The following is a 22,871-nucleotide window of genomic DNA, read 5'->3' as shown; positions in this document are numbered from 1 at the left end:
CTCACCTCAACAATCAGCTCTCGTAGCTCAGTTGGTAGAGTGCGGCACTAGTAAGATATGGTGATCATGTGATAACGTGGTCTACGGTTCAAATCCGTATGGGAGCACATCCATTGGCCGGGTGGTGTAGTTGGTTATCACGTTTCGTTAACATTTCTAATGTACCGAAAAGGTCCTGGGATCGAACCCCAGCCTGGTCAATTCTTTTGCCATTCCTGACGTTGGACGTGGTGTTGTTGTCGTAGATGATAATATTTTGGTCGTTTTTTTTATGTTGGGGAGGGTTCAGTGGGGTGGCGGGCGGCGGAAAGTGATTCGCCGGCCGCCGTGGTCGATCGTTGGTGGTGCTTGACTCGCCAAGGGAGCAATCGGTGGGCGGATGACCCGAGACATAACTATAACGTTGCGGTTTTCTAGGGACCGACGTGGAGAGAGGTGTTTCTTGACCGGATGGTATCTCTATCTGCTCCCGAAGAAACCTACTATCGCCATACTCCCTGAGACTATTGCTAGAAACCATGTCCTTCAACGCCTCCTCCATCGTCGCCAGCACAAAGCTGAGCGCCATCCTCGAGAAACTCCACGCCCTCTCCTTGTGGGGTTCTCATCCAGGGGCAAGGGCCTAATCAACCCCGCAAAAATCACCAGCCCAGCGTTGCTGATGTCTTTCCAGACTTTGTCCATCGGATAGCATCTGGCAATTCGATTCAAAACTCTAGAGACCTGGTATGTTTTCTAAGCAATGAAGTTACAACTTGTAGTCCCCTTGAAACCTGGCGACAGCAGAAATAAAGGCGACAGGGGCGTCGAAGAGCTCAATGGCCAGCTGTGGCATGTATCAGAACCGCTCGATATCAAAGATGCTCGCAGCGTGAAGTTTCATTGCATTTCGTACGTATGGGGGCAAGGCCGTGAGAAGCCTGGCAGCTTCTTCGATAACGAGATAAGTATTCCGGACAAGACTCGTCCTGCTCTAATCGCCGCTATTAGAGCTATTAAGGCATCGGGTTTCGAGGCAGATGGTCCGATTGAAGAGGGGTTTTGGATAGATGCCCTCTGTGTCCCGTACTCCGATGGCCCGGACCGATACGGAACGCTTGAAAGGTCCGTTTCCGAGACATGCTGCTGCAAGATGTATTTACTGACCATCAGAAATATGGGTCACATCTACAGCGCCGCGGAATCGGTGATAATTATCATCCAAGATCCCGCCTGGAAGATCATCCTAGAAGCATCCTCGGGAACAACTCCTGATGCTCTCTCGTATGATGATATGCAGGCGCTAGAGGGTGACTGGATCACCAGCGTCTGGACATACCAAGAGCTCGTCAATGCCCGTAACATCCATTTTGCGCCAATACACCCCGAAGGCTACGACTACATCGTAAAAGGGGAAAGGTTCTTCAACTGCACAGGATTCTCCCTAGACCAGTGGAAAAAGCGCAACGACAAGACAACTAGCGAATCACTTATCGAGTTTCCAACCCTCAACACGTTCGAGGATGTCTTAGCGGATTTGGCAACCTCGAGTTACCTTGGCCGCTCAGTATTTCAGGTGTTAGCAAATATGGCTTGCCAAACGTATGATCCGTTTTTTCCAGCAAATAGGTTGCTGGCCTCTCTTGGCGCATTAACTCAAGAAGTGTCTTGGGGACCTCCGACTATGTCATTGTCTGACCTATCCGAGAAAGTTATGGCCACTTGCGAGGCTAACAATGACTACTCGTTCATATACACAACCGACAAAAGGGACGAGACTCTTGGCTTACAATGGCGCCCTAACCCCAAGCAAGTTCAAACCGATCTGTCAAAACCAGTGCACCTGATCCCACTGCTAAGTTGGAGTAGCTGGGGAGAACCATTTGGCACGACTCAGACCGGGCACAGTCTGAGATTCTGGCTTGATAATATGATTCGACTACAGCAGTCGGAAGCTCTAGGTGAAGAAGTTGGGCGATTGCTGGAGAACTGGCTGTACCGACCAAAGGACCTGACTCAACCCGGGGCGGCTAGCAAGGGATTCTTCAAGCACACTGAGGGTGAGAAGCTCAGTTTTGGCGAAGCAATGTTAAAGGCTTTGAAGCAGATGCGTTTTAGTGGTACCCAAGCACCCGTGATATGCGAGGACGGCTTATTTTTTCCATTAAAACCCCTGAATGAACGCCAGTATGTCGAGTTATTTGCTGCGTCTAGCATTAGGTGGATATTTGGCTCTCCTGGCTTAGTGAGGTGGAAAGAGGGAGACAAGGCGAAATATTCGACGGGTGTCTTTACAGGGGTCGTGAGGCATGATCAAGCCAAGGCGATATTGATAGTATGAACTGGGTAGCGATGTATAGAGAAGCACATCCTGCCAAATATTTTGCTCTAATAGTTGGCCTAGTATTAAGGTATCGCGTTGGGGGGATGGCGCATCGGGCACTAAGTTCGGTGCGGCCCGCGGACAGCACCTGCCGTGGGGTGGTTGACATCACACTGTTGAGACCCCTAGTATTGCAACTCGGGCATTACATTTCACTTCGGTGTTGTGAATACGTTCGTGATACCTTTGTAAGGCTATCTAATAGGCTCCGTGGCTCTGCAAATAGAAACTAGACGTGAACCATCAATACTTAAGTGGTCCGCGGCGTACATTTCGCCAGCTTCCAAGGAGAACTACCACCATTTATGGGTGCAAAGTCTAGTTACTGAGCCAAACGGCTGCTATTTTATCATGAATATCGAATTACCAGTCATGTTGTACCTTACAGCAGTGCCTTGATTTGGCATATCAAATATTGACGTCATGATTATATTTTGATAACTCCGATGATCAGTGCAAAGATGACCTACTTCACTTGCAAAATCACCAAACTTACTTCATTTAATAATATTTAATAGACCCCAATAAACTTCAATTCTAATGTGATTAAACCGCGTCGATAACAAGGAAAATAGCACGACCCAGCGAAGATGTCAGCACACGGAGTCAGCGGCGGCCAGTTTGAGCCTAATTGCTTTAAAATTCAAATAAGACACTTTAAATGCTTATAAAAGGCTAAATATACATTTTTATAGTTTACTACTAAATAGTTGTTGAGATATTTAGTTACAAAATTCATGATTTTAGGTGTAAAATGGGGTGGGCGGCTCGCTTGTGTGGGCAACTCGCATGTGAAATACGTTATTCAAATTCATTGAATAATTCATGAATTTGAATAACGTGCATGTATAACGTACATGTATAGCGAAAGCGCCAAACAAGCGAAAGCGCCAAAATGATGCGGTGACCAAACCCCCCAATTAAATGTTAAATTCCTCAACAACAAAACATGCCCCATAAAAACGATGAAAGCCAATTAGTGCTAGCTATCCAGGCTATGCAAAGCGACCCAAAGTTACGCCTTCGAGTTGCTGCTAGGATCTATTCTGTGGACCACCGCAAGCTAGGTCGTCGTCTAGAAGGTGTACCTTCACGACGCGATATCCAAGCCAACTCACGGAAATTAACTAACCTAGAGGAGTCCGTCCTTGTTCAGTATATACTCGACCTAGCTGCCAAAGGGTTTCCTCCTCGGCTGTCTGTTGTTGAAGATATGGCAAGTCGACTACTTGCAACACGTGACGCGTCACGCGTTGGGTCGCGTTGGGCTTCAAACTTTGTTAAGCGGAGTGTAGAGCTCCAGACACGCTTTCAGCGCAAATACGACTACCAGAGGGCTAAGTGCGAAGATCCAGAAGTTATTAATGGCTGGTTTGAGCTTGTGCGTAACACAATTGCGAAATATGGTATCGATGAAGCAGATATCTACAACTTTGATGAGACTGGGTTTATGATGGGCGTTATCTCAACTGCTATGGTTGTAACAAGCTCAGACGGGCGGGCAAAAGCAAAGAAGGTACAGCCTGGTAATCGGGAATGGGTTACAGTAATCCAAGGCATTAGTTCTCAAGGTTGGGCAGTACCACCATTTATCATTGTTGCAGGCAAAAACCACCTTACATCTTGGTATGAGAATAGTGGATTTTCAAGCGATTGGGTGATTTCTGTTACTGAAAATGGCTGGACTACAAACGAGAGAGGCATGGATTGGATTCAGCACTTTGAGAAGCATACAAAGGCCCGGAGTGTTGGTGGTTATCGCTTGTTAGTCCTTGATGGTCATGAGAGCCACCACTCAGATGAGTTTGAGGAGTACTGCAAGGAACACAACATTATTACGCTTTGTATGCCTGCTCACTCTTCTCATCTACTCCAGCCACTTGATGTTGGCTGTTTCGGCCCGTTAAAGCAGGCCTATGGTCGGCAAATTGAAGATATGATGCAGGCTCATATTTCTCATATTAAAGGATGACTTCTTTCCTGCCTTCCACGCTGCATTTAACACTACAATGACGGAAAGTAACATTTGAGGCGGGTTCCGAGGGGCAGGGCTTCTTCCATTTGACCCTGAGAGAGTGATATCTACACTTGATCTTAAGTTAAGGACACCAACGCCTCCAAGCTCCCGCCCAGGTACTGCTCAACCTTGGGTTTCTCAGACACCAAACAACCCAATTGAAGCTATGTCACAGTCTACATTTATTAAAACTCGGATTTCACGCCATCAAAATAGCTCTCCAACCTCAATCTATGCAGCTGTTGACCAGTTTACAAAGGGTGCATCGCAAATAATGCATCAATTAGCACTGCTAAAGGGAGAGAACCAAAACCTACGACAGGCAAATGAAGTACTAAGCAAGCGCCGGAGAGCTAGGAAAACACGACTACAGCAAGGAGGATCACTTAGTCAACAAGGGGCGCAAGAGCTACAGGATGAGAGGGATGTTGTGCAGCAGGTAGAGCAGGAAATAAGGGCAAGCCGTGGTCGGAAGCCAAGGGAAGAAACCCGTGCCCGTCGCTGTGGCAAGTGTGGTGAGACTGGGCACAATGCGCGCACGTGTCAGATTGTAATAGACACCTCTGAGGAAGAGGACTCCGAGTAGTTTCAATTGATTTCTAATGTTGTGGTAGATTTATCGCAATGTTTGTCGTGAGGGTAGATAATTTTGGCGCTTTCGCTTGTTTGGCGCTTTCGCTATACATGTACGTTAACGAAAGTGCCAAACAAGCGAAAGTGCCAAAATATCGCGACTACCCCATAAGAATTGCGATAAATCCACCACAACAATATAAATTAATTAAAACTACTCGGAGTCCTATTCCTCAGACCTGTCTATTACAATCTGACAGGTGCACGCATTGTGTCCAGTCTCACCACACTTGCCACAGCGACGTGCATGGGTTTCTTCCCTTGGCTTCCGACCACTACTTGCCCTTATTTCTTGCTCTACTTGCTGCACAATGTCCCTCTCGTCCTGTAGCTCCTGTGCTACCTGTTGACTAAGTGATCCCCCTTGCTGTAGTCGTGTTTTTTTAGCTCTCCGGCGCTTGCTTAGCACTTCATTTGCCTGTCGCAAGTTTTGGTTCTCTGCTTTTAACAATGCTAATTGATGCATTATTTGCGATGCACCCTTTGTAAACTGGTCAACAGCTGCATAGATTGAGGTTGGAGAGCTATTTTGATGATGTGCAATTCAGTTTTTAATGAAAGTAGACTGTGATGCAGCTTCAGTTGGGTTATTTGGTGTCTGAGAAACCCATGGTTGAGCGGTGTTTGGGCGAGAGGTTGGAGGTGTTGGCGTCTTAAACCTAAGGTCAAGTGTAGATATTACACTCTCAGGGCTAAATGGAAGAAGCCCAGCACCTCGGAACCCTCCCTGAATATTGCTTTCTGTCATTGCAATGTTAAATGCAGTGTGGAAGGCAGGAAAGAAGTCATCCTTAGTAATGTGAATAATATGAGCCCGCATCATATCTTCAATTTGCCGACCGTAAGCTCTCTTTAATGGGCCAAAACAGCCAACATCAAGTGGTTGGAGTATATGGGAAGAGTGAGCAGGCATACAAAGCGTAATAATGGGTGTTCTTTGCAGTACTCCTCAAACTTGTCTGAGTGGTGGCTCTCATGACCATCAAGGACTAACAAGCGATAACCACCAACACTCCGGGGCTTTGTGTGCTTCTCAAAATGCTGAATCCAATCCATACCTCTCTCGTTTGTAGTCCAGCCATTTGCAGTAACAGCGATTACCCAATCTGCTGGAAATCCGCTATTCTCATACCAAGATGCAAGGTGGTTTTTACCTGCCACAATGACAAATGGCGGCACTGCCCAACCTTGAGAACTAATGCCTTGGATTACTGTAACCCATTCCCGATTGCCAGGCTGCACCTTTTTTGCCTTTGCCCACCCATCTGAGCTCGTTACTACCGTTGCGCTTGAGATGACGCCCATCATAAACCCAGTCTCATCAAAGTTGTAGATATCTGCATTGTTGATGCCATACTTTAGAATTGTGTTCCATACAAGCTCAAACCAGCCACGAATGACTTATGGATCTTCGCACTTAGCCCTCTGGTAGTCGTATTTTCACTGGAAGCGTGTCCGGAGCTCTACATGGCGCTTAACAAAGTTTGAAGCCCAACGTGACCCGACGCGTGGCGCGTCGCGTGTTGCAAGTAGTCGATTTGCCATATCTTCAACAATAGACAACTGAGGAGGGAACCCTTTAGCAGCTAAGTCAAGTATATACTGAACAAGAACTGATTCCTCTAGGTTACTTAATTTCTGTAAGTTGGCTTGGATATCGCGTCGTGAAGGTATGCCTTGTAAACGGTGACGTAGCTTGCGGTGGTCTACGGAATAGATCCTAGCTGCAACTCGAAGGCACAAATTTGGGTCGCTTTGCATAGCTTGGATAGCTAGCACTAATTTGCTTTCATCATTTTTATGGCGCATGTTTTGTTGTGGAGGAATTTAACATTTAGTTGGGGGGGTTGGTCACCGCATCATTTTGGCACTTTCGCTTGTTTGGCACTTTCGTTATACATGCACATTATTCAAGCTTACATAATCTATACTATACTACATTATAAAAGGCCAAGACCGATTGATTGGCTATCATTTGTCGAAATTTGGGATTGGCTACGTTACGTTCTAGCCCCACTTCCTACTTCTATAGGTTTAGCGCGTAGAGTTCTTATGCTTTGCTATGACTATTAATAAGTCTCAAGGCCAGTCGTTTAAGCATGTAGGTGTTGATCTACGGGCAGCTATGTTTAGTCATGGGCAGTTTTACGTTGCAATGTCACGGACGTCCTCCGTAGCTGGACTACAGGTCCTACTCCCTGAAGGAGAGGATAATACTACCCAGAATGTAGTATATCCTTAGGTTTTAGTTGGAATCAATTAGACATACGTCCTATACTACTTTTTAGCCTCTAATGTCTACTTTTGAGGGTGTTTCTGTTCTGTTACGGCCATCTATGGTTGTCTACGGGTGTTGTTGTCGCCTATCCTTAAGAACCTATCCTTAACTATCCGTAAGACTTGACTGTTATGGCTAAGTGCTAGTGCTATGGCTAGCGCTTACAGCTGCAACCTCACGTGATGGATAACATTGGATATCATGGATCTTATGTTATCCATGTTATCCACGGCGATCCACAGAATGTCATGTGATGGATAACATTGGATATCTTGGATATTATGTTATCCATGTTATCCACGGGTGTAATGGTGGGTGCACCAGATATGAGAATCTAGCCACCCAAGGAAGGGATGAATTTACTAAGACAACACACTGTCTTAGGAAACAGAGCCAAAGGGTTGTAGCTTAGACTATTCCACAACGCAGCAATCAGGTGTATGATGTGGTGAAGTGGTTTAGACAAGTTGCAACAAATGTTGAGTCTGAGAACTCAGGGGTAAGTCAGAGGTTAGCACCTCACTGACTTTTCAAAAAACAGAGAATAACAAGATCAATGCTTGGAAGCTTGGAAAAGACGTAGAAGTATGTGCTAGTCGATTTACTGTATTGCCTGCTTGCCCTTTCTTAAGGAAAGGGCAATCCTATTTATGCCAAAGGAGTGTAGTTCTCTCATTTTCCATGATTTTCCATGACTAACCAGGCTTGGTAAATGTATTAGAAATCAAGTGCGACCCACAACTAGCTTGCTAATCATGTAGTGAACGTAAGAGAATCCCATAGAACCATCTCTTGGGTTCCTAGCCTATAGGAAGTGAAAAGGAGGTCCAAGGTCAGAGTACCTATAGACAAATTATGTCATAACTTAACCAATCTTGTGGGTAACTAAGGAGCGATGACGTGTAATGAATCATAGAGGGTTGTAGAAGCTTCTAGAGCTATCGTTCATGTTCCTAGGCCTCTAGTTGGTAGAGATATGCCATGTGGTAGTATTGGCCCACCCCCTTAAGGAGGAGATTTTCTTAATAACTTGTTCAATGAGTGTTCAAATGATATGGCCGTGATGTATGTAGCATAAACAGATGTAGTAGAAGAGTTTGCAGCAATCGTTGAGTAGTATTGCTTCTGTTGTTGGTGTGATAAGCCAAGATATGTATGGTGACTTGTAGGTTTGAGGAGGAGATTTCTAAGTTTGCTCTTGAGTTTGATAGCAAACTGAGTGCAACGAATGTCAGTATGACAACGGGGATCCACGGATATCCCTTTGGCACGACGCCACTATATAAGTAGATAGTATTTCCTTAGATAGGAGCTTTGTGCTCAACTCAATATAGTATTCTTTACAATACTGTAACGTGTTACTTGGAAAGCCTTTGTGTCTAATCCCTGCCTCCTCTGTCAAGTCAACCTTACGCAAGAAACCTCTCTGTCTTCTATCGTTTAGAAGTCAGCGTTACAATCTGCTGGCCTTGGGTTGGAGAGTCGAGGACGATTGGACGCGGTAAACCTATCCAGTTGTTAGTATCTATCTATCTTGCGGGGGAGGGGTGTTACTTACTTCTTACAGCTGTAGCCGGGCGTGCGGGTGTTGCGGGCGACGGGCAGGCCGCAAGTTCTGGCGCCGTCAAGGGGCGCACCGGAGATGACACAGGGTCAGGTGGCGGTGACATTGGGGTGGTCATCGGAGACTTCAGCGACACAGAGGGCTCATCACCTATTGAGTTGTTAGCATCCATCTATCGATCGTGCGGGGGGAGGGGTGTTACTTACTGGTCGGTGTTGCAGTCGGTGTTGCGGTCAGTGCAGTCGAGGTCGAGGTCGTATCCGTAGTGGCGGAGGTTGGGGTCGGGACAGTCGACTCAGAGGCAGCTTCATCTATCCAGTTGTTAGTATCTATCTATCAATTGATCAGAGGGAGGGGTGTTACTTACCGGTTGCCGTTGGTGTGGCGCCAGCTTCAGTCGTGGTGGTGGTCGTGAGGGTGTTGTGTCATACTGACATTCGTTGCACTCAGTTTGCTATCAAACTCAAGAGCAAACTTGGAAATGTCCTCCTCAAACCTACAAGTCACTATACATATTTTGGCTTATCACACCAACAACAAGAGCAATACTACTCAACGATTGCTACAACCATCTATGATTCATTACACATCATCACTCCTTAGTTACTGGGCCGATATTACCACATAGCATATCTCTACAACCCTCTTGTTACGACGGAACAAGAAGGCTGGCCAACTACAGGACAGGAAGGAGGGAGGTCACATGAGACCGGCCCTGGTACCTGGAGGGGCAGCGGGGAATAGTAGTTCCGAAAGTATCACGTGACGGACTCGCAGGATGATGAGAAGAATCCTAAGAGTCCAGGACTCCGAGGACTCGAGTGAGTTCCCAGGAGTCCACTAGGCACGTGACGGACTCGCAGGATGATGACAAGAATCCTAAGAGTCCAGGACTCCGAGGACTCGAGTGAGTTCCCAGGAGTCCACTAGGCACGACGCCACTATATAAGTAGATAGTATTTCCTTAGATAGGAGCTTCGTGCTCAACTCAATACAGTATTTGTTATATACTAGTAACGTGTTACTTGAAGCCTTTGTGTCCGATCCCCTGCCTCCTCTGATAAGTAAACCTTTACGCAAGAGAACCTCTGTGTCTTCTATCGTTTAGAAGTCAGCGTTACAATCGACTACAGTTACCAAGCCTGGTAAGTCATGGAAAGTCTTGGAAAATGAGAGAACTACATTCCTTTAGCATAAATAGGATTGCCCTTTCCTTAAGAAAGGGCAAGCAGACAATACAGTAAATCGACTATCACATACTTCCACGTCTTTTCCAAGCTTCCAAGCATTCATCTTGTTACTCCTTGTTTCTGAAAAGTCAGTGAGGTGTTAACCTCTGACTTACCCCTGAGTTCCCAGACTCAACATTTGTTGCAACTTGTCTGAACCACTTCACTACATCACACACCTGATTGCTGCATTGTGGAATAGTCTAAGCTACGACCCTTTGGCTCTGTTTTCTAAGACAGTGTGTTGTCTTAGTAAATTCATCCCTTCCTTGGGTGGCTAGATTCTCACATCTGGTGCACCCACAATTACATGTTGGTGGGGGTGACGGCAGCCAGATCTTCTATCTGAAGGTTAGTATACAGTAATCAATCAAACAAAACAAAGGAAAAGGAAGGAATTGAACTTACTGGTGGCTTTGAGGCCAGAAGCCTCAGTGGTGGGGGTGGTGGTGGTGGCCATCGCGTTGTTGATGATGAAGGAAAGTGAGGTTGGTGGGGGGTTGTGGAAATATTCGCGTTTGACACATTAGGGTCACGTGACCAACGCCCAATCACGTGCTTTTGTGGCTTCATGGCAGGCTGCTTACAAACCGGCGCCCACAGCGCCGGTCGACAATACTTGTATTGTAATATTTAACTTAAATATTCAAGAATACGTTGAATAATTTGGTAACCCTGCATGCTTGCAATGATAGCTCGGGTCCATGAGAGACTATATTGACGGTATTAGTTGAAGTAGACCACAGGGATGGGTAGCTAGAGGCTCACCTTTCTATTTTCACCATTGTTTTTTATTGAAAAACAAGTGTTGGAATTAAGAGAAATATTCAATGAAGTTGCTCATGTACCAAATTTAATTTAATTCAACATGCAGTTCAATTTATACTTGTCAAGAATCATATCTAGAGGCACCTGCAGATATTATCACATTGAGACTAAAGCTTCAATGATTTAGCGTTGAATACGACCAGTGTTCCCCAAAATAGTATTAGTATTTGTGGTTTTCGAATAGTATTTGGCGATGAGCAGTATTCAGGCTAAAATTGGGGTATTCGGCGAGTATTTGCCAAAGACTCGAATACTATTCGAGTCCTTGGCAAGCACGGCCCAGGATGCCAAGCTACGAAAGATTTTACCCCGCCCCCATAGATAGATCCGTAGAAATAGATCCATAGATAATATACCAATTGATATTTCTACCAGAATGAGCGACTCTGAGCTATCCGTAATTCCAAGTGACGAAGATGAGGAAATTCACGTCTACCACCCCCTTTTCCATTCGAGTCTTCACCGTCGATAGCTCTACCATTACTACAAATACAGCCACAACTCCCAAATACTCAGTCACCGTTGTTCTTAAAGAATGTATTCAGTAGAACATTGTTAAGCACCAGCCCTGCAACGATGAAGATTGTCTGTATGCAAGATGGCTGTAATTATAAGCCAAAACCGAAGCTTTTATCATGGAATATCATGAGTAGTTTGTGGAGGCATGTTGAAAGCATGCATCCTGCATTATACAAAGCTATAAACGAGGAATTCCATTGCTACAGCATGCTCAGAGTTCGCAGAGTCAGAGTTCGCAGGATTCGCAGGGCGCTCCGAATATGAGAACAGCCCGAAACGCCCAACAATTCTTTACTCCTCGAGTAGGAGGATCCGTTCTTGCCTCTTGATATAGAGAGTTATTACTTGCATTTATTGTATCTAATAACTTACCAATGAGTCTGGTTGATCAGCCTTCGTTTCGTCAGCTTATTCATCAGCTTAGCCCTTCAACGTTAGCTATATCAACGAGCTCCTTAATGCGAGATTTACACAAGACATTCTGCAACCACCGTATGAAGCTACAGATAGAACTCCAGGCTCATATAATAAAGGGCGGACGGTTATCACTTACGACTGATTCATGGTCTGCAATGAATGGTGCAGAGCACGCTGCGATAACTGTTCATTGGATAAATAACGAATGGGTTCACCGGCACTGTGTTCTTGATATCATACATCTAAAGGAGCCCATTCATCCGGTGAATATCTTGCAGAGCAGCTTCAAGCTGTTACGGACGACTTTGGTATTACGAACGGAGTCTTTACAATTACTAGAGACAACACATCAAACAATACAGCAATGCTCGCAGAGTTTGAAATAGGGTAATGCATGAGCATCGTTTCTATACAGCAACCATGGAGCTTTACAGTAAAGGAAGGTGACGTCCGATGCATGGCACACATTATAAACCTTGCAGTTCAAGCAGCTTTAACTATGTTAAAAGCTGTACCATCAGAACAAACGGAATTGTATAGGCTTAAGCAAGGCTTAGCTCATACTCAAGGCTTCGTTCTTAATAAAGAAGAAGTGGCAATGGTTCTTATAAAACTATGCCGGCATATCTATGTCTTCCGGAACTGTCGAGCATGGAAAGATGCATTGAAAGTACAAGCATCTGCTATGGGTATTCAGGTGGTTTCAATGTCCCTCGATATGCCTGTATGATGGAACTCAACATATTATATGCTTGAGAACGCTTTGAAGCTTGAGCAGCTGATCAATGCTTTATGTGCTTCGCAAACGATGGATTTAAGTATGCGTGATATTATCTGTAAGGATGCCTCCTTACTCGGGGTAGTTACGGCCGTCACGTGGCGCCATCGAGACTCGGGGCCGTTACGGGTCAGTCGCGACTGACAGCCTTAGGCACATAACGTAAGGAAGCCTTAGGCAAACAGGGAGCTAGCTGAGTCGGAGCGGTTTCGGGTATTTTAAGGGAACAGCCATACAGGGTGACACCTTCATCTTTTTTGTATCCTTCGTAGTAGACCTATAGGATAGAATACAGCATCACCTCCGACTCGCACTCCCATATGCACCTACGGAGAGCCGTATTCCCTGTGTCCTTACATTATACAAAAAAGATCACGCCTGCCGGGGACGGCCGTACTTAAATAATATCCCACAACGGAACGACTCAGGAGAACTGTCGAAACACCACCGACCGCGACTCAGTGACATTTCGAAGTAGAGACCTGACGACTTCAAATAGCCGTGACCCCAGAGAACTCACGGACAACCAGTGGATCAGGGTTTGATCCTGCAGAGCAAGCTGGTAAAGTCGCCGACGCGTTGGCGCCGAATAGGATACGAGATCCTTAAGAACCCCCTCAAGCACAGAGGCAATTGTGAACAAGAGTGTTGATAGCTACGAGCTACCGGAAGTCAAACTCTTTCGTATCGACACCGATACACTCCCGAACCAATATGAGGAAAATGACCTCAAACATCCCCCAAGACAATGATGGTCAACCGTCACGAATGTCAACGAGACAAACCACCGCTGCAGCTACGACCGCTGCACCCACCGATGACATACCGGATCGAATGGCAAACCTCGAGATCCAGATGCAAGAGATCAAGGAAATGATAGCCAACCTAGCGGCAACCCAGACCAGAATACCGTCCACGCCACAGGTGGACACCGTCGAAGTTGAGGAGCGACGAACTTCCCCTATGCGAAACACCCCCGAGACAGTTCAGTTGCCGCCTCTTCGAAACACTCGTTCTCCATCGATTCCGAGGATGTATTCCGAAGACCCTCCGAATCGCTACAAGAAATCCACCATCTCTGAGAAGATTACGCCGCTCAGCGATGGGATAGAACATACCTTTATGCAATGGAGCGCGTCCATTCGGGACCGCCTCGTAGTCAATGAGGATCACTACCCTACCGACGTCTCGAGAAGAGCGTTGATATGGGGGACTACGACTGGCCTGGCAAAGAAATACCTCGAACCCCAATACCTATCCGCGACACATGGGTTTCGGAGTGCCGACGAGATGATGGACCTGTTGGGTTCATATTACCTCACTGGCAACGAAACGGAACAGGCCCGGAACCTCTTCGACGACCTCCAAATGGGAGAGAAAGGACATACCAACGAGACTTTCTCAGAGTTCAAAGCTCGCTTCCAAAGTGCAGCTATTACGGGACAGGTCACAGAGTCGGAATGGTTTCGGTACATGTGGAACAAGTTGACCCCTCAATTCCGTAGCCGCGTAGCGGTTATCAAAAGTCAATGGAAGGGAGACTACCACACTATGGTCCGAGAAAATACTAACATTTATAGATAATGCTACTAGGTGGTCTTCTACTTATTATATGCTTAATAACTTTTTAAATCTTAAATAACCTATAGAGATTGTTATTGCAACATCTAAAGCTAAGGTATTTGAAGATAAAGAAAGCATTAGGTTAAAAGAAGAAGACTGCTTAGTTTTAGAGACTTATAAAGAAATATTTGAAGTCTTTATTAAAGCAACTAAAAAATTACAAGGGAAAGAATACCCTACTTTATATCACTTCTTACCTTTAATAAGGCAAATATTTCAAAATTTATCTTCTATAGAAGATAAAATAGCAACAGTAAGTCTTATACCCCTTTTCTATCTAACTTTATACTAATATTAATATAGGGTTCTAAAATAGATATTGCTATTAAGAAAGGACTGCTAAATTAAAGAAATACTACTCTCCTAATCATTATGAAGAGAAGAATAAACCTTTATTTATAGCTTTACTACTAGACCCTCGTTTAAAGAAAATAGGGCTAAGTAAGCTACATTATACACAACAAGATGAGTATAAAGCTATAGAAGCTGTAGAAGAAGTATATCAAAGGTATATTTATATATTATATTTTTAAATTATATACTAATATGTTAATAAAGTATTAAGGGAGGAATTTAATAATGAATTACCTCTAACACAACAACAACTACAATAACAACAGCAACAAGAGAATGAAGAAGATAATCTATTAGATGACTTTGAAAGATCATTATATTCTCAAACTATAGAAGATGACTTTGAAACAGAAACTTCTATCTATTTCCAAGAACCTATTTCTCATTATAAGGTAAGCTATTAACCCTCTTTAATAATTAACTTACTAATATTATATAGATTAATCCTTTAGACTATTGAAAAATCAATCAATCTCGATTTCCAATTCTAGCTACTATAGCTAGGCGCTATTTACAAATCCCTGCTACTAGTGCTCCTATAGAGAGCTTTTTTAGTATAGGTAGCCTTATTATTTCAAAGATTAGAAATAGGCTTTCTAAAGACATTTTTAGAGTAATAGCTTGTTTAAAGAGTTGGGATTTTATAAAGGAAGAAGAAGAGGATCTAGAAGAGGAATTTATAGCTAAATTAATACTTTAAGAAGTATTTAGATAGATTAATATATATTTGGTTTCCTTTTCTACTATACTAGATAATTACTTAGGCCACGTGATTCTATCATGTGATAATCATGAATATTCATGATTATCAAAAACTCATAACGTACATGTATAACGTATTTCACAAGCGAGTTGGCCACCCAAGCAAGTTGGCCACCAAAACACCAAAACGCGTCAACTTGACTACAGTCAACTATGCCACAACCAACACAAGCCCAATCCTCAAATCAAGAGGGTAGAATACTATTAGCTATTCAGGCACTAAAGGAACGTCAATTTAAGAGTGTCCGAGCTGCTGCATTATCATACGACGTGTCACGTAGTACCCTTACCAACAGAATGAATGGAATGACCTCCCGACGTGATTCTACCCCAAAATCACAAAACCTAACTTCGTACGAAGAGTCAGCTCTTGTTCAGTATATTCTCGACCTAGATTCGCGTGGATTTCCGCCCCGGCCGCAAGCTGTGCAAGAAATGGCAGACCTACTACTCTCCGAACGAGGTGAGAGCCCTACTGGGAAGAACTGGACTAGTAACTTCATAACGCGTCGTACGGAACTTAAAGCAAAGTTTAGTCGGAAGTACGATTACAAACGAGCAAAATGCGAAGATCCAAAGATAATTGAAGGGTGGTTCACCCTCGTACGAAACACAGTCGCAAAATATGGCATCTTAGAGCAGGACATCTACAACTTTGATGAAGCAGGTTTCGCAATGGGAGTTATTGCTACTGCAAAGGTAGTCACAAGCTCAGAAGCAAAGAGCCGTCCGAAGACTATACAGCCAGGGAATAGAGAGTGGGTGTCAATTATCCAAGGTGTTAATTCGTACGGATGGGCACTCCCGCCGTTCATTATTTTCAAGGCGCAGAATCACCTCTCAGCTTGGTACGAAGACTCAGGATTACCAGACAATTGGGTGATTACGCTTAGTGAGAATGGGTGGACTTCAAATTCAATTGGGTATGAGTGGATTCAACACTTCAATCGACATACAAATGCTCGTACGGTCGGAACCTATCGCCTTCTTATTCTTGATGGACATGAGAGCCACATCTCTGCTCAATTTCAACACTACTGCACAGAACGGAAGATAATTACCCTCTGTATGCCACCACACTCATCACACATTCTTCAGCCTCTTGATGTGAGCTGCTTTGCGCCACTAAAGCTTTCGTACGGAAAGCAGATTGAAACCTTCGTACGGAACCGGCTAAACCACATCACAAAGCTTGAGTTCCTCTCTGCATTCAAAGAAGCATTCAAAGCTACGTTTACAGAGCAGAACATCAAGAGCGGATTCCGAGCTACAGGACTAGTTCCGTACGAGCCACAGAGTGTCCTCTCTCACTTAAATCTACGCTTAAGGACTCCAACACCTCCTATAGTTGAGAGTGACAATTGGACTTCAAAGACTCCTCAAACTATAAGGGAGCTTAACTTTCAAACAGAGCACATTAAGAACCGCATCGTACGACATCAGAATAGCTCTCCTACCTCAATTAATGATGCTGTTAGCTGCCTTGTTAAAGGGGCGGAAATGATGATGCATTCTGCTGTTCTACTTAAGGCAGAAGTTAAGGCTCTACAAGCGGCAAATGAACAGAAAAAGAGGAGGGAAAGGAAGCGCAAGAGGCGTATAATGCAAGGGGGCAGTCTCTCCGTACGAGAGGGAGAGGATATGCTTCAGAGTGCTGAGGTAGAAGCTCAAGTCCGTACGGAGGTGGCAAGTGAGCATTGTCGGCAGGTGGGTTCTACAGGCCGACAGAAGCGCTGTGGCATATGTGGTATTATGGGCCATAACTCCCGTACATGTACGAGGCACAAGGATTCAATTACGATCGAATAAGGGTCATTATGTAGGGTGGTGGTGTAGTAGTAGGCAGTAATAGTCAATTTTGGTGTTTTGGTGGCCAACTTGCTTGGGTGGCCAACTCGCTTGTGAAATACGTTAACGAACCGGCCAATCCATTTTACAGCTTAAATCACAAATTTCATAACTTAATATCTCAACAACCCTTTAATAATAAGTTATAAAAATATGTACTTAGCCTTTTATAAGCATTTAAAGTACTCTATTTGATTTTTAAAGCAATTAGTATTGTAGTTATTAAGATATTGAGTTTTAGCCCCCACTTTTGACCTAATTCTTAGTATCTTAATAACTACAATACTAATTGCTTTAAAAATCAAATAGAGTACTTTAAATGCTTATAAAAGGCTAAGTACATATTTTTATAACTTATTATTAAAGGGTTGTTGAGATATTAAGTTATGAAATTCGTGATTTAAGGTGTAAAATGGATTGGCCGGTTCGCTTGTTTGGCCGGTTCGTTATACATGTACGTTAATCATAATCATGCTTATGTAATATTTGACTATTCGAATAGTCATGATTATTATGATTATTTGTGCTAACCCTGGATACTGGCAAACCCCGGCATGCGGGAGAAACCACAATGCCGACATTGGGATTAACCGCCCAATTTCCTTGGCGTGGAAATTTGTGTGGGAACGTAAGTTCAGCCCACAACTGGTCTACAAACCTATGGAACTAGTGAGGCGACCAGACTCTCGCGAAGAGCAAAGGCTGGCTTGATTAGACATCGCGATATCTGGAGATTTATGGAGCAATTAGGTTATCCTAATGGCAAATGGGCCCATGGCCAGTGTTGAACCTCGCAACCCGAAAGCACTGGAGCCTAACTTTTGCTGAGCAAATCACATGGCATTGAGCCCCACCACCGGACGAGCCCAAGTAATCTAGATCGTTCGTGGCATCAGGCCATTTCATAGCACATCACAAGTCATAATTATGCCCGAGGACGTGTTTGCAGGTCAAGAAAAAATAGGCTTTGAACTGTTTCCTGCAGTAGACAATGAGAGGAAAATAATTTGCAGAGGTCAATCGATCCGAGTATACCATCCTGATACACCAGAGAATCCACCACACTATGAACATCACGACGTTAATATACTCGGCGAAGGTACCGTCCCTGCTGGAGATGTGGTTCGCGTGATAGGGGGATACATGAAGTTCATGTAGGCGTTAGTTTGAATTTGCGGATCAAGTCAAGACCCATCTTGAGGCCAACGGACAAGGTGATAGAGATGTCTTGGCTCGGGTCCTCGGGGACTATTGCATTCATACAGTCTGTTGTCAGGCCTCCCACAGATCTCTCCCATTTCCACTGCTTGCTGAACGAGCTAAGCTCTCTGTGTTAACGGTAATCCTAAATATGATGTCGCCGTTTGAATTTTGAAGCTAGCCGACACTGAACTCAGGGAAGGACGTTGTGAATATTAAAGCAATTAACGCTAGATTTGTTGAGCCTTCTGCTGTAGGAGTTCTCCACTTGTTACCCTGTTCTTCGATTTAGAGTTGCTAATTGAATAGAACTGCCTCAAGATCTGGCTAGTTTCCGGTTCGTATGCGCGCTAACTGTCTAGGGCTCTCAGAGTTATCGATAGACTCAAAATGAGCCGAGAGAGACTCAGAGATAGTGGACTGTCCTATTCGTTGGCTGTAATTATCATAGAAACATGTAATACAGGCTTTTTGAGAAGGTCGAGGAGTTTGTTTAAAGGCCCACGCACGTAGGGCTTGTCGCTAGTGTATGTGGATTCGTTGTTTTCGTGGCATATTGAGTATCAAAGGCTTCAAAAATATCATATATTACAGTTATAAAATCAATCGGTTCCGATAAAATATCGCACTATCGAATATATCGTCTAATTGAATATCGTCTTATCGAGCCTCTACTGTACTGTTCGCTTTCTGGTGAATTACAGAGCGCCACCCCCCCGGAGTCCCGTGGTGGGTCACTCAGCGCCTATCAGAACCTTAAAAGGTTGACGCGACCTCATCTACAGCCAGTTTACAAGTACGGCGAGTTTATGGAGTTGGTGGGGGATACGGGACTAATATACTGTTGGAGTTGAGGTCGTGGGAGATGAAGGGTATCACGCTTGGAAAGAGGTATCGTAGAAGCAGTTTCACAAGAATCACGAAAAACACATGGAGTTTCATCAACCTAGTGTCATTAACGGCCGTTCAACAGCACCAGTCAGTCAAGTAGTGCTCTACAGAACCCACTGAGCCCAGTATATAGCCCCGCCGCTCCTACATACATCCCCAACCTCAACTAACACTGGAGCATAGGGCACCCAAGGTTAGTGCCGTACACATCTCCCGAAACTCCCCCGAGCTGCAGTGCGGCACCAATGACACCACCCATACCCTCCCCAGCAATCATACCAGCCGCAACAGCATATCCGTAGATATCCCAGTTGGCATAGCGGTACTTGCGCCAGACAGCGGCAATGATGGCACCAAGGAGCGCTGCATTGGTGAAGACGGGAACGGGCAACACGAAGGAGAGCGCGATGGCACCCCAGTTGGGAAGATAGGCGCGGTACTTCTCACGCTCGCCGACGAGGTAGTAGTGGCGGAAGATGACCTGGATGACAGACACGGCGCCCATGACGCAGGCGAAGATGCCGGCCTTGATGGGGATGCCGATGCTGGGGTCAGTGACGGCCTGGGCGACAGCGGCCCAAGAAGCCACGGACGGAGCCTGGAAGGGACAATGGTCATAGTTGGCGGGGTGGATGATGCAGGGGTAGGCGGAGGTGAAGAGGACGAACATCCCAGGGGCGAGGAAAACGGAGACCATGGTGCCGATGGCCTGGGCGATCCATTGTTTCAGAGGCGGGGTGCGGAGGAGGAAACCAGTACGGAAATCCGCAGTGAGGTTGGTGGCCACGTCGGCAGCGCCGGAGGCGATACCTCCAGCAATGAGATTGAGACGCTGTGCATCCTTGATGGAGTAACCGTGGCCGGAAGTGGCACCACCAAAGACGAGCTGAGAGGCTTTGGAGGCGGCGGTGAGGGGTGTGGTATCAGTGACGGCGCCGATCTGGATACAGAGGAAGGCAAATATGAAACCGAGGACGCATGCCAAGATAGTGAGGCCGACGTTCATCTGCCACTGGAAGTGGCAGATGATGAAAGAGACGACGAGGGTTACGGTAAGGCCAAGCATCCACATCCAATCCTTAACCTGCTGCTCCGCTGGGAATGGGTCCTCGACGAGGTCGGATGAGTCCATAGTACCAGCATGGCGAGCGCAGAAAGGGATAACTTTGCCGCGCTTCCTCGCCGCCTCGTCGATGGCAGTGTTGAACTGGCGGAATACGGACTTGAAGGCGATCCAGATGACCTTGTACTGGATGAAGAGCTCAGCGAGCGACGCGCACACCATGATCATGACACCCGGCCATAAGAGCCAGTAACGTGGCGAGGGAGCCTCCTTGCCTAGGTTTTTCAGAGAGCTGAAGGACGTGTAATCGTGCCAGATTGGGTCTTCCGGATCGTAGGCCTTGCCGATACACTCTCCGTAGTGGACGAGGAGAGGTCCGATTACGCCCCAAGCGAGGAATGCACCGCCGAACATAGAAAGGGCCGAGTTGAGACCGATGAGCATACCGGAACCGATGAAGGCAGGAGTGATTTCGATGTACCAGCCCCAGTTTTCGATGTTGATTGCCCAGTTATTATGGCCGCTCCAGATGTAGATCCTGCGATGTTAGACAAAATTTACTTGGTTATCTGGATAGGAGACTTACCAGGTAAACACGTGCCAGTCGTAGAGGATACCAATGGCATAGTATGATGCGACACGGTGGATCACAGCGGCAATGAATGTATACCCCAGAGCCTTCAGCTTCCTAACGGCATTGAGACCACCAGAGCCTGCGGCGTGCATGGACCTAATGGTGAGAGCCGTTGCCGTCGCTGAGAAAATTGGGAAAATTAGTCATGCACCAATATGGTGTGCTGGTGTATCTTACCAGTAGGGAAGATCAGTCTGAGCTCCTTAGCCACTTGGATGATAAAAAATCGACGAAGCGGGGTCACGAAGAAGAGGCCGAAGAAAGAACAGATCAGGGTGATGGTGAATATCCTTCCAATATCCTCGCTTGGCAGATTGCTCATCAGCTCAAGCTGGTACATGGCTGGCAGGGCCGCGACGAAGAGACCAGCGATACCACCGGCTCCGGTAGCAGCGGCCTGGATGATGGTGTTCTCCTGTGGACCAAAGGAACCGCCGAGGATAGGCATGTTACCTGTGGTCCGCGAGAGGAACTTGATACAACCGTACCCGAAAATGGCACCGAACATGCTTGCGCTGAAGGTGAAACCAGTTTTAAGGCCTGCGATTGTTAGTGAATCCCTCGAGAAGAGGGGTTTTGCGCCTACCGAGATATAAGTTGGAGGCATTTACGAGGGCGCCGAGGGCGATGCCGGTCACCAAGGCGCGGATGGTGAGGATACGTTCCTCGACAGGGTGAGAAGGGTCGATGGGGAAGGGCTTGAATAAATCAATCTCCTCATCTGCCAAAAGCTCATCCTTCAACGAGTGAGTCTCGCCCTGTATGGGCTCGACCTGGCAGGCGCTGATGTTGGCAGCCTTCGAGTCCAACGCGTCGTGATGGCTAACATGTTCAGCCTTCTCATCGATGACCTTGTCGGACCCCGACACGTCGACGTAGACCGGAGTCTCGCCGGCGATAGACTTATCCTTCTCCATAATGATCGTCGTCTCTCGGTCACGGTAGGTGGGGGTGGAACAACCGTGTCTGGAAACTTGTAGCTTCTATGCATCAAGGGAGGGGGGGGGGACTGGCAAGAATATATGCGCATTGAGACAGCTCCTGGCGATGGGCAAGGGCGGTCGTGCGACCCCAACCTCGACCCCGGTCTGTCATCGCCCATGGCCACGAGCAATACAGGGGGTAGACAGACCATATTCCCAGAATTGCAGTCGAGATAGCTAGCAGAACAGGGGGGATTGGAGTGACAGGAGCATCCTTGCTAGGTACGGAGATGGGAGGGATGAGTTGCGGGGCGGGCTACAGATCGCAGAAGGGATGTTGGATGGAAGATAGAGCTCCTTGTGGGTATCTTGTGGGACTGAGACCAGCGCCAGACCATGGCACCATGGGATGGCTACACTCTAGTGTTGTACTATCGATTGGAAGTATGGGATGATCTGTCTCGGTCCAGATGTGGCAGGTGAGAAGAAGGACAGCGGCAGGACCGTTAGCCGATACGACATCTATCACATCACTTGTTGGTGGCAAGACGGGCTCGCGTCTCGACGCCGCAAAGGACCTCGCTGTTCCACGGTGTACGAGTAGGTAGGTAGTACACGCCACCTTAAGAGCCCCATACAGGACGGTACAGCACACAGGTTATTCATCTTGCGGCACTAGTCAATGGGCGTTTGTGCCGTGCACTCGGTTCAGATGCGATGAAAACGGATATAGGAGGGACGTCGGTCGGTATCTTAGTTCCAATCCCCTTGACGCCGCGTTCGGCTTTTCCCAACCGGCTCGGCAGCGCCAGGCAAGAAGCTCTCCCTTGTGTTGGAATGAGACCTCGGTGCTTGGCACCAGCATCAGCCGCATCACCGAGGCCGCTCCCCCCACATCGGTGCGAGGATAGGATATCAAAAGGCCCTATACAGAGTATTCTATTAGAT

The 22,871-nt window shown here is 46.2% G+C and overlaps 3 protein-coding genes across 3 annotated transcripts; 1 reads left to right on the top strand and 2 right to left on the bottom strand.

The window, feature by feature from the left end:
* The first annotated feature begins 14 nt into the window (after nucleotides 1-14).
* VC83_07338 (uncharacterized protein) lies at nucleotides 15-2,627 on the top strand. Its single transcript, XM_024470913.1, has 2 exons — nucleotides 15-1,104; nucleotides 1,153-2,627. Exons 1-2 carry the CDS (start codon nucleotides 743-745, stop codon nucleotides 2,318-2,320), a joined length of 1,530 nt encoding a protein of 509 aa, XP_024321801.1. The 5' UTR covers nucleotides 15-742; the 3' UTR covers nucleotides 2,321-2,627.
* Nucleotides 2,628-8,723: 6,096 nt separating this feature from the next.
* On the bottom strand, nucleotides 8,724-9,480 carry VC83_07337 (uncharacterized protein; the record flags this gene model as incomplete). Its single annotated transcript, XM_024470912.1, has 5 exons — nucleotides 8,724-8,797; nucleotides 8,849-9,004; nucleotides 9,061-9,165; nucleotides 9,286-9,350; nucleotides 9,476-9,480. The coding sequence occupies 5 exons, from the start codon at nucleotides 9,478-9,480 to the stop codon at nucleotides 8,724-8,726; spliced, it is 405 nt and encodes a 134-aa protein (XP_024321807.1).
* Nucleotides 9,481-19,357: 9,877 nt separating this feature from the next.
* Nucleotides 19,358-21,965, bottom strand: VC83_07336 (uncharacterized protein). The gene is made up of 4 exons (XM_024470911.1): nucleotides 21,587-21,965; nucleotides 21,178-21,540; nucleotides 20,953-21,121; nucleotides 19,358-20,904 (listed from the first exon to the last, which is right to left on the bottom strand). Exons 1-4 carry the CDS (start codon nucleotides 21,915-21,917, stop codon nucleotides 19,470-19,472), a joined length of 2,298 nt encoding a protein of 765 aa, XP_024321806.1. The 5' UTR covers nucleotides 21,918-21,965; the 3' UTR covers nucleotides 19,358-19,469.
* Nucleotides 21,966-22,871: the final 906 nt, after the last annotated feature.

This window comes from Pseudogymnoascus destructans (genome assembly GCF_001641265.1).
Source record: "Pseudogymnoascus destructans isolate 20631-21 unplaced genomic scaffold scaffold_18, whole genome shotgun sequence".
NCBI lineage: Eukaryota > Fungi > Ascomycota > Leotiomycetes > Thelebolales > Thelebolaceae > Pseudogymnoascus > Pseudogymnoascus destructans.
Note: the sequence above shows the minus strand (reverse complement) of the source record. Positions and strands in the feature narration are given on the sequence as shown.